The sequence below is a fragment of the Dermacentor silvarum genome, chromosome 11 (genome assembly GCF_013339745.2).
Source record: "Dermacentor silvarum isolate Dsil-2018 chromosome 11, BIME_Dsil_1.4, whole genome shotgun sequence".
NCBI lineage: Eukaryota > Metazoa > Arthropoda > Arachnida > Ixodida > Ixodidae > Dermacentor > Dermacentor silvarum.
Genome location: NC_051164.1, coordinates 8060366 through 8071928, shown reverse-complemented (window position 1 = coordinate 8071928; position 11563 = coordinate 8060366). Strand labels below are relative to the sequence as shown.

At 46.6% G+C, this 11563-nt stretch overlaps 1 protein-coding gene and 1 pseudogene across 1 annotated transcript; one reads left to right on the top strand and one right to left on the bottom strand.

Annotated features, from left to right (window-relative positions):
• Positions 1–1211: 1211 nt before the first annotated feature.
• On the bottom strand, positions 1212–2479 carry LOC125941574 (uncharacterized; annotated as a pseudogene).
• A 7568-nt stretch (positions 2480–10047) lies between these two features.
• LOC125941507 (uncharacterized) lies at positions 10048–11267 on the top strand. Its single transcript, XM_049658925.1, has one exon. It carries the CDS (start codon positions 10048–10050, stop codon positions 11248–11250), a length of 1203 nt encoding a protein of 400 aa, XP_049514882.1. The 3' UTR covers positions 11251–11267.
• The last annotated feature ends 296 nt before the right edge of the window (positions 11268–11563 follow it).

Below are 11563 nucleotides of genomic sequence, written 5' to 3'. Positions count from 1 at the left end.
TAAGTGCACTTAACTTGCCCGCTTGACAGGGGTATCACAGAGTTGGGAATACGAGTGGCTATGAAGAGGCGCAGGCTGTAATTTTTAGTACAGAGAAATCTGAAATTATGACCCTGGGTGCATATACAATTAAGATAGAAAGACTTGTACATACATCAAAAATATTAAGGACAGGAGGAATGTAGCTAGAATTAAGCACAGTTGAATTTGTGGCTACAACAGATATGTGGTGGTGTGAAAAACTTGGAGAGGAGTAAGGCTGCTCACACGCTCACGTTCCTAAACGCCATTCTATATATATATAATTTTGTAGAAGTTGGAAGGTAATGTAAGGTAGTCGATTGGAATCGGGAATCTGAGAGAAAACCACAAGTGAGGCAATACAGGGTGACATGGTTCGGGCGATATGAGAGTTCTTAAAAGTCAGGAAAGCGCCGAGGAGCATTCGTTTTGAAGGAATAGTCAAGAACATGGATGAACGTTTTTCGTATGTTTTCTTGGGAGCACCCCGCTCACTCGTAACCTTGTATTAAAGTTGTGGTATTTGTTTTTACTTCGCCTCGTCTTCCCTGCCGGACCCTCTCCGATGGTCGACCTGGTTCGAGCTCCAAGCAGACGCTGTTGATGGTTCACCAAACCCCGGCCCGTATCACCTCATTATTTCTACATTTTAATCAAACGTAACAAGTGACTTATCTGGCTTCATTGTCTGTTACTTCAAATTGTTGTGACTAACAAAAAAGGAGCCCCTCGCGTCGCTTTGTCCTTCTCAATCCCGCGACACTGGTATAATTCAGAGCAAGAGTTGAGGTAGACAGCGTACGTGACATGGATGCTTCGTAGGAAAACGAACTAATCACTTTCATTTTACATTTTTAGGCCCTATTCAATAAAGACGTAGGCATCGGTGAAGCAAGTAATAGCCGTGATATGGGCCTCAGAGGTAAGTTGGGCATTATCCCTCCTTATCCCACACTCAATGAGCCACTTAAAGGGTGAAAACAGTGTAACTCTACCTAAACACATGCAGCACACACACAAAAAAAAATGGTCGGCGCATATGGATGCAGCGGACACTAAAAAGGTACAATGCTCGTGGTCTGAAAAGGTGAACATGCTGAGGCAAAGAAAACGTTACACTAGCTTGCTGTGCTATCTTTACTAGGCTGCACCGGTAACAGAAGTCTAATGAATTAAGGCGTTATATTTTAAGTCAACCCTTTGATTCAGCAGGGCACATTAGCTTTAATCAACAGCATAGAACAAGAATGATAAATAATGGCCAGGTACCTTTAGTGAATGCTGGTGTGTTCAGTCGTACACCTTGAATTTGCATCTCGTCTGTGAGCGCGAAGCCTCGGTCCGCCATCACAACATCACCATGTCCAAGGTAGTGACTGATGCCACTGTCATTTGATATGAATTTGTCCGAGGCACGCCCTCCGTAAGCTTTGGACACGAACATAATGAACCCGTTTGGGGCAATTGCTACAAGGAATTTTACAGTATTGTGAGCTTTCTAACTGCTGTATGTTTGTGCCCTTGCCATCAGCTTTTTTGGACGCTGCAGAAACACTTCAGTACAATCCAGGATGCATGTTGTGTCATCATGCTTGTTTTCCACAAAGGACTGCGGCATGCTGTTCTGTATGCACGATTTCGGCAGCCATATAACAACGTTCTTCATGATTTTGCTGAGCAAATCCAGCATGTATAAAACGTTGTTGCTGACAGTCGACACAGACACCTTGAAAATTCGTGCAAGGTGTCCATGCAGCAGCCCAAGGCGAAGCCTCATTAGACACATTATTAATTGGTCAGCACGTGTTAGGGCACTTGGCTTCTTTGCCAAAGCAGACACCGCTTTCACAAGCTTTTGAAACACTATCTGGGATACGCCAGTATAAAATATGATATCATCTCCAGTTAAAGACTCAGCAAATGATTTTCCCCTGAATCCAATGGGCAGATACTGGACATATGTGTGGTCGTCATACGGGTTGGCTTCCCACTGTGTCCACTGGTCACGTGTTTGCACCTGCAGGCAAAGAAACATAAGCTTCAGAACCCTGCAGGTTCTTTGTATTGAGTATATGGTGAGGCTGAACAAACAATGATAAACACACACATATTTGTAATAGTATACATAAGTGTGTCTACCATGCAGGAGTTGCTGTCAGTGGATAATACACTATCAGGTATGTACAGGTTATACACAGGACAACTGTACACTCTTTCTTTGCCAGCACTCGAACAACACACCCAGATTTGCATGCACATAAATACCCGATAAACTTTACGAGAGGATGACCACCGCTGTAGCTCAATTAGTCGAGAATCAGGCACGATATCCAAAGGTTGCAGGTTTGGTCCCTGCCAGTGGGAAGTTGTCTTTTCATCCACTTCACTTGCTTCACATCTGTGTCACAATTACTACAATACATTTAAAAAGTACAATTAACGTGCCCCTTCACATTTTTTGGCTTCATTATCTCCTGGTTTTCATTAAACACATGTGTTTTAGGTATACATACACATATACACTCCACAGCATTTAGACTTACATGATGCTTCTGGCGTTCACCACTTGTGTCATTGAAGTCTTGCATGTCAGTGCCTGTGTCCTGCTCCTCAGCAGAGGCAGCGCGAGCTTCTGCAGGAATCTGCAGTAATATGAAAACAATGCTTTGAATGCATTACTCTCACCTTAGATGTGGTACCACAGTTGCCAGCCTACCATGTTGAGTGTAAGATACGTACAGGTGGGGCCAGTGTAACGTGGCAAAGATGCAAGATGGCATCCGCAGCAGGCAGGGTTGCATTTTCCTCTTGCTCCTGAAACAATTATTTTTGGATGTGACACACATGCACTACCGGTATAATACAAATATACATGCCACAGCATTTACAACAGTACTGACAATTGGGTGAGTTGGTACTGATTCATGACTGGCTGCGCAATACACACATGGACAAGAAATAAATAGACACCACGGGTGCAAACTCGCAACTGTTTTATTGGACACGACGAAATGCACTTTCATTATCTTCTTGAAACACAGACACCCCCGGCGGTGGACACGAATAACTCTGAGAAAAAACTAGATAAACATATTCAATAGTCCTATGTCACTTAAGCAATACAAACAAAACCCAAAGGAAACTCTTAACAAACTTGTGGCTGACGTCACACATCTGTCGCAGGATTTCTACACGTGCTCCGCAAGTAATTAAATTCCTTATCGCACAACGTGATGGACGCCGGACTCGGACACTTCTCTCCCATATTTCTAATATGGAAGGCTTCAATTACTTCCCCCGTTTATTTTTTGCCGGTCTGTTGACAGAATCTTTGCGACTGGAAACAATGGTGAGCAGCCGCATGAACTACAATGAGCGACCAGATGTGTGCGTGCTGAACTACGTAATGCAGTGTTGTAACAACCCAGGCTCAGGAGCATGACTCCGCAACACCAGGCTAAGGGACACAATTCCCGTGTTATTGTAGTTCATATGGCTACACATCAATGTTCACAGACACAGAGATTATTTCGACAGACCAACAAAAAATAAATGGGGAATTCATTGAAGCCTTCCATATAAGAAATATGGGAGATAAGTGTGTCACTTCTGTGACTCGCAATGTCCGATAAGGAATTCGTTTTCTTGCGGAGCACGTGTAGAAATCCTGCTACAGATGTGTGACGTCAGCGTCAAGTTTGTTTCGAGTTTCCTCTAGGTTTTGTTTGTTTGGTTTAGATGACATAGGACTGTTGAATATGTTTATCTAGTTTATTTTCATAGTTATTCGTGTCTGCTGCTGGAGGTGTGTACGTTTCATGAAGACAATAAAAGTGCATTTCGTCATGTCCAATAAAACAGTTGTGACTTTGCGCCCGTTGTGTCTATATCCTTCTTGTCCGTGTGTGTATTACCACAGCCAGTCATGAAGCATTTACACTTACATGCTGCTTCTGGCATTCACCACTTCTGTCGTGAAAACCTTGCGGCTCACTGCCCGAGTCCTGCTCCTCAGAAGGAGCAGCGTGAGCTTGCGCAGGCATCTGCAGCAATATGAAAACAGTGCTTTGAATGCATTGCTTTGTTTGTTTTGTTTAAATGACATAGGACTGTTGAATATGTTTATCTAGTTTTTTTCTCATAGTTATTCGTGTCTGCTGCCGGAGGTGTGTGTGTTTCATGAAGACAATAAAAGTGCATTTCGTCATGTCCAATAAAACAGTTGTGACTTTGCGCCCGTTGTGTCTATATCCTTGTCTGTGTGTGTATTACCACAGCCAGTGATGAAGCATTTACACTTACATGCTGCTTCTGGCATTCACCACTTCTGTCGTGAAAACCTTGCTGCTCACTGCCCGAGTCCTGCTCCTCAGAAGGAGCAGCGTGAGCTTCCGCAGGCATCTGCAGCAATATGAATATAGTGCTTTGAATGCATTGCCTTCGACAGAAATGTCGTACCACAGTTAGGAGCATACCACGTCCAATGTCAAATACGTGCGAGTGTGTGTGTGTGTCTTTTCTTGCCACAAGAAGATTAGCATCATAGGTAGCATTTCAAGAACACTCCATTTTATTTCATCAGCGTGTCGGTCAGAGCCCGACGTTTTTTTATGAAAATGGTCTGGTTCCAACAGAAATGTCGACAAAATAAATGAAGTCTTCTTGAAGTGCTACCTCTGGTAATTTGTATTTATACACAAATACACGCGTATATTTATTCGCCAGTATCATCGCACATTTTCTATAGCATTTCTGCCCATGCAATGAAAATGCAACATACAAACAACTAAACGTCAGGCCCCACTAACAATGATGCTGAATAATAGATCGAAACGCTGCGCAGCAGAGGCGAGGGCAGTGATTTGCAAAACATGACAGTTGCAAGCGCTTGCAACGTCGTGCTCGCACAAGTGCGGTGACTGATGCACTGAGCGTGCGAGATGACTAGTAAATGCAGTAGTCATTCGTCATAAGCACGGTTGGATGAGCGGCAGTTTTTCCATCACCGCCTCCCCCTCGTCTCTTGGGACGTCGGTAGTACAAATGAAAAGTGAACAAGCGAGCGCGGTGCGATGTTGTGGAGAAATCCTGCATTTACTCGCTAGCCCATATGTTGGTTCATTGGCGGCAGCTGCCCGCTCGCAACTGGCATGAAAGTAGCCTTCCGAGACAACTTTCCGTGTACATAGCTTCATAGAAGCGGCAGCACAGAGCAAACGCAGCCCTTCGCTGGAGGTGTCATCCTGTAAGCGTACGATAGAAAACGTCGTCTCGCAATTACGGCGTTAACAAGAAATTACACGAGATTGTGAATGCCTAATGGTGAGGCTGGTGCTACGTTCTCAGCTGTCCTCTGAAAAAGCACCACCAATTACTAACGGTTCGGTCGCTAAGAAGCCTCGTAATACCTTTTTCTTTAACTGTGGACCGTCGTGCACACACGTCTTCGTCCTTTGAGTACCTATAATGAGTAATTTTGCATCATCCAGTAAGAGACGCTTCGACTGCCATGTGCTTTACCAAGTCTTACCTTTCTTTCGTATCCGAGGCGAAGCATCGGCACGGGGTTTAGATCGGTGCGCTTGCCGTCAACAAAATGCGCAGAACATACACGTGATGAGGGCGACGGCACAAAATCTTTTCTGTTGACTGCAGCGACCCACTGTCTTTTCAAATCGGCGTCAGCGGGAAACCGATGCAGCAAATACACGTTGCATCCGCACACCTCTTGCAACACGTTGTGCGTGCCTCAGAGCTCTTTTCTTGCAGCGTTCCTCTTCTTCTGGTTATAACTGCAGCCGTAAACAACGCAGTGATGCCCTGTTGATTGACTGTTCTTGAACGACATTTCAATGTTTCACAAAAACAGCAAAACAGCGCACGCATTGAAGAGCCACCACATAACGTGAACGGGGAACACGCTCCAGCAACAGCCCAGAGGAAGGAGGCGTTGCTCACAAGCCTGCTACTCTCATCACCAGGCGGCAAAAATCGGCTTGCGGCTCGCTGGTTCGAGAGTGCCGCTGGAAAAGTGTATAACAAGTAAAGTTATCAGGAAATACTTCAGAGCTCGCTACGTCTTCATCGAGCCATGATTCGGTACCAATAATTACACTTCGTTTGACCAAGCTCACTAAGTTATCAAAAACATCAACTTTGTTTTTAATGCTCCTACAGTTGACTACCAAAAAAGAAAGTTAGGTCGACAAGGATTTATTGGGTCATTTGCACGGCACAACCTTGGCTGAAGGATCATCATAGATGTACTTGATGCCGTCTATGTAAAGGATGTCATGCTTAGTTGCACATGTGCGTCCTTGCTTTTATGTTCCTGAGCGAACCGCCTCCAATTTCTGCTTCTCTTGCGCACTGGCTCGGAAAAGTCTTCCGACAGACTCACACCTGTATCTTTCAAATTCTTGGACTTTCTTAAAATCAAGTGCTTTTCTTTCAGTGACCCAAACCTTGTGATCAAAGATCGCGTTTTTCCTTCTCGAAATTTTCCAAGTCGATGGGCTTTTTCTATCAATTCAGGGTTACCTTGTAATTTTGTCGAGCATACTTCTTTCAGAAGTGATTTAGATGTTGACCAAGATTCGTGAACATTTGTATCAGGTATGCCGTATAACACTAGGTTATGCTGCCTACTACGATTTTCAAGATCATCAATCTTATTTTGGAGCAACTGTATCGCCGTGTGCTGTGTATCATAGTGTGAGGTACACTCCGTAATGCCGGATTCTAAGTTTACCAATACTGACATTTTTCCTTCTATTGACGACACACATGCAGTCAAATCATTCATAGCTGCCTTCTCTCCCGCTTGATTCATCTCAATAGTATTAAGCTTTCGAACAATCACGGTTTGCCCATCCAAAATTTTCTGTAGTGTCGCATCAGTGTCAGGGCCGGGATTCACTTCAATGTCACCACAGAGTATCAACAATAAGCAATAAAAGGCAAAATGACGCAACAACAAAATGCGACGCCATGAGCGGTTTCTGGCATCGGAGTGCATTCGTACACAGTTAGTTATACAGAATACGGGGTGGAACCGGCAGGATAAGAATGGCAAATTTTTTACAAGGTAAACATTCACTAACCTGCACGAGAATCAGAACGTGCGTGAGCGGCACTGACATAGCACTGCCGGTTCCACGCCCCAGAGAGACTGTGCCGCGTACCGCCTTTTGTAGGCTGGTGATAGTGGCTGTGAACCAAGGCTCGTTGACTGTTACTGGCAGGCGCGGATCCAGGGGGGATGTCCGGATGTCCTGACCCCCCCCCCCCCTCAGATTTCCGCATCGCCCCCTCGCTGACAGGGGGACTGCCGTGTCGCAAAAAATATGGCCACTAGCATTCTTGAAAAGCATTTTTACTGAGTACGAGTGATATCAGCCATGTGGAAGTAAAGCTAGCTCTCTCACAAGCTTAGTTCTATTCCGTCGGGGTGTGGTGTTGCGAAGTTGCCGTAGTTATTTTTTATCATGAACACCTCGACCTCCTGGCGCCGGCGGTGCCTTACTCTTCCCGTCGGTGGCGTCGAATGAACGAGGCGGCGTCCCTTTTTCCAAGCACGCCGATGTCCGCGCGAGTGCCTTCACGCCTGATCAACTTAGTTGCCCCTTGGGGTGTCATCGGTTCCGCGACAAACCTGTGACGAACCTGTGTGTGAAACTCGGAAAGTCTGCAGACTATTATTATAAAGACAGCTTTTGGTGATAATTGTTTGTCACAACGTCAAGTTTACCGGGAGCACAAGGCCTTTTTAGAAGGTTGTGAAGAGGTCAGTGATGAAGCCCGCGCTGTACCGCCATCAACGACCATCCCCGACGATAATGTGACGCGTGCGAGAGATCTTTTGTACTCAGACCATCGTTTGAGTGTCCGTTTAGTGGCACAGACAGTGAACATTCCAAAATGTACCGTTCACAAGATTTTGACGAATAATATTCAGATGCGAAAAGTGTGCGGGAAGATCTTGCGCAAAATGTCAATGGATGACCAACAATCGAACCGAGTTGAAAAGTGCCAGGAGGTTTGGAACTTGGGCGAAAGTGACCCCCACGTTTTGCACAATGTCATGACAGGTGACAAGACTTGGGTGTTTGAATACGACCCCGAAACAAAAAGGCAAAGTGCCAAGTGGCACAGCTCGGCGACCCCTCGCCCCAAGAAGGCCAGAATTAGCAAGTCAAAGGTCAAGACCATGCTGATTGTGTTCTTTGACATCAGTGGCCTTGTCCACCATGAGTTTGTACCCCATGACACAACCGTGAACGCCAAATTCTACGTGAAAGTGCTCAAGCGACTCAAACGAAGGATTTATCGTACCCGGCCTTATATCGGGGGAGATTGGAAACTTCACCATGACAACGCACCATGCAGCCTGCACCGCCTTCCTCGTGACCCGCTTCCTGGCCCATTGAAAGATGCCAACGGTTCCCCAGCCGCCCTACAGTCCTGACGTGGCTACCCGACGAGCAAGGGTGGTGGCGGCAGCCATTGGGGCCCTGGACTAAGGGCCCCAACCACATTCATCCTTTCACGTTATGATGAGGATGATAATGATGATGATGATGATCCACAGTACAAATGGCACATACCCACCGTGGGGGATCGGCCAAGAATTGAGCGGATTGGAGAAAATGGATTTTAAAAAATTAGAAAAAGATAAAAAGAAAGAAAAAAGGAAGATGAATTCTGGTTGGTGTTCTAATTACTTATTATAATTGACTATTTTAGGAAGGCAGTCGATTCGAATTAACGATAAAGTTTTGCATTGCAGTGCAAACATTCTGGTGGCTGTACCCCAATGTGGAAGCTCCAAACGAAAGCAAGACGGGAGCGTTCATACTGAGGCTAAGTTTGTTTAAAGGGTCCTCAAGCACCCTTTTCCTTACTGAGGAGAATCGTCGGCAAGCAAGGAGAAAGTGATCAATAGTTTCTTGTTCGCCGCACTGTATACACAAAGGAGATGCCGCCAAACCAGCCCTGTGTGTATAGAAATTTAGTGTCGGGATGCGGCAACGTATCCTGGTTAGTGTAATCTCTCATTTTCGTGTTGGGCAGAATTTACGATTCCAAGGGAATAGTATATGGTGGTAGTCAGAATGCGAAGCCATACTAGAATTATATATCTCACTCATCATTGTTAATCTCCTAAACCTAGCGGCAGTGATATAGGAAGTTGGGGGAACGGCAGGTACTAAAGGACCCCCCAGGGAAGCCTTTTCTAATGAATCTGCACACTCATTCAAAGGCAAACCTGCGTGCCCCGGCACCCAAATTCAGCGAAGCAAACTCAAATGAGACGGAGCTAAAAGATGCAACTCTTGCAAAATTTTTGAGTCACTACGCGTTGTAAGCGATGAACATAGAGAGAGTGAGTCGGTGATAATAGCAACTGATGAATGAGAGGGGTTCAACTTCCGTAATCCTAAAACCACAGCTAAGAATTCCGCTGTGTATATAGGAGTAAAATCTGGAAGTCTAATCGAATAGGACCAATCGCTAAAAATCACAGCATATCCACGGGGTGAATGATGATGAGTGGGCGAAGCTCCGGAGGGAATCATCGGATATCCCGCTTAAGGGGACGCTAGCACAAACGCGTTAGAAACGTGCAGTACTCTCTAGTAAGGGGGAGCGGCCACAGCGTCTTACGCAGCCATTTACACATGCCGGAACGTGCACCGCGTTTGCCGACGCCATCACATGACTGCTGAGAGAGTATACCCCCCGTATTCATAAACGCTCCTCGACTTGAACTTGACTTGCCACCGCCTTGGGCAGCGCGTTCGAAACGCGTTGAAGGTTGTTGTTGTTGTTGCCTCAAAACATGGCAAGGCGGAGAGGCCACAGCGTCTTACACCAGCTTCTTACACGGGCCGTAACGCGCTAGCACAAACGCGTTAGAAACGCGCTAGAAACGCGGCCTTTCGTTAATGTTGGGTATTTATTGCCATCGTGGTGCGTGTGTCTACGTGCGCTTCGTGGAAGCCGAGTGGAACGGCTGTGCTTGGAATGCTCTCTGCTGCAAACAGCGTATCGGCCTCAGGCCGAGGATCGTCGACTCCGTTTCTGAATGAAGATGCAAGCTACAAAGTTGTCCTCCCGCGTCTACCAACCGGTAACGATGTGCTGAATTCCATTTTTCTTCATGCGGACTTGAGTGGCAGACCATACCGTGCTCCTGACTTCCGAGACGCTCTGCTTGAAGTAGTGGATACTGCAGATATTATAGGTGTAGGACAGTATCAGATGAGCCATGTATGGATGGTTACCTGCGCTAGTAGTGCGGCGAAACATAAACTCGTCGCCTGTGGTGAGCTCCGTGTCAAAGGACTGAAGTGCATGGTGATAGATCCGGAGACTAAAAATATCAAGCTCAAGTTACTCTGGCTTCCGCCTCACCTTGAAGCTCGACGGGTTGAAGAGGCGTTCCAGGCGTACGGTCAGGTGAAGTCTGTCGAGAGAGAGGTGTGGAGATGCACTGGTATGGAACAGTGGGTGACGACAAACCGGGAGGTTTCCTTGGTGCTCAAAGATACTGTCACCGTAAGCTCAATACCACACATTATGTCCATTTATGGACACCAGTGCCTGGTACTTATCCCCGGCAGGCCTCCGCTGTGCCTTCGTTGCAAGCGTGTGGGACATGTCCATCGACAATGCAGAACGCCGAGGTGCTTGCAGTGCCACCGATTTGGCCACTCGGTGGACGCCTGTGTATCGACCTATGCCAATAAGCTTCGTTCTGGGCAACACAGCGCAGAAGAGCCCCAACTGGACCATCTCATGGATGCTACAGAGATAGTCGATGCTACCGGAGAAGCCACAGGCGGCATCAGGGACGAAGAACAGGAGTCTCCAGAGCCAATGCCGAGCAGCCACAGCATCCCAAGCGAAGCTACTGGCAATAACTCGGTTTGCACACATGACCTAGAAAACCTTAAAGAAAAGCCCCCCGATGGCGACAAGGAAGAAGAGGCGATGGACAGCAGTCAAGCGAGGAAGCGTCCGGCACCGTGCAACGATGAAACAACGGGGAGTGCAGTACAGGCACCCGAGAGTGTGCCTTCTAGTGCTCAACGGGTTCCCTCCCCTGGTGATGGTGTGCCGCGGCGGTTTTGTCAGCGAAGTAAGGAGAGTGCTATAAAGAAGTGCAAAGGGAGCAAGACCACAGATTTACCTGTGGCCAAGGGTGATGAAGAACAAAAGCTTTAGGTGAGCAAAATGGCTACCGCCTTCACGCTCCCCTTATGTGTAGCGACACTCAACGTGCGTGGGCTGCGGAGTATACGGCGTCAGCAGCAGTTACTCCATGTGCTTAGGCAGCATGAAATTGATGTTGGTGCAGTGCAAGAGACCAAGATTTCCTCTGCTACCGATGCTAACCTTGCGCTGCAAATTTTTCAACCAGATTATGAGGTGTGTGTTAGCCAAGCGTGTGGTGCTTCCGCTGGGTGCTTTTTGTTAGTTAGAAAGCAGTTGAATCACGCTTCATTGTCGCTACGTGTTGATGGGGAAGGACGCTTTC

Excerpts from the sequence above, each read along its gene's own strand:
- LOC125941507 (XM_049658925.1), top strand. The coding sequence starts at position 10,048 with ATGCTCTCTGCTGCAAACAGCGTATCGGCCTCAGGCCGAGGATCGTCG.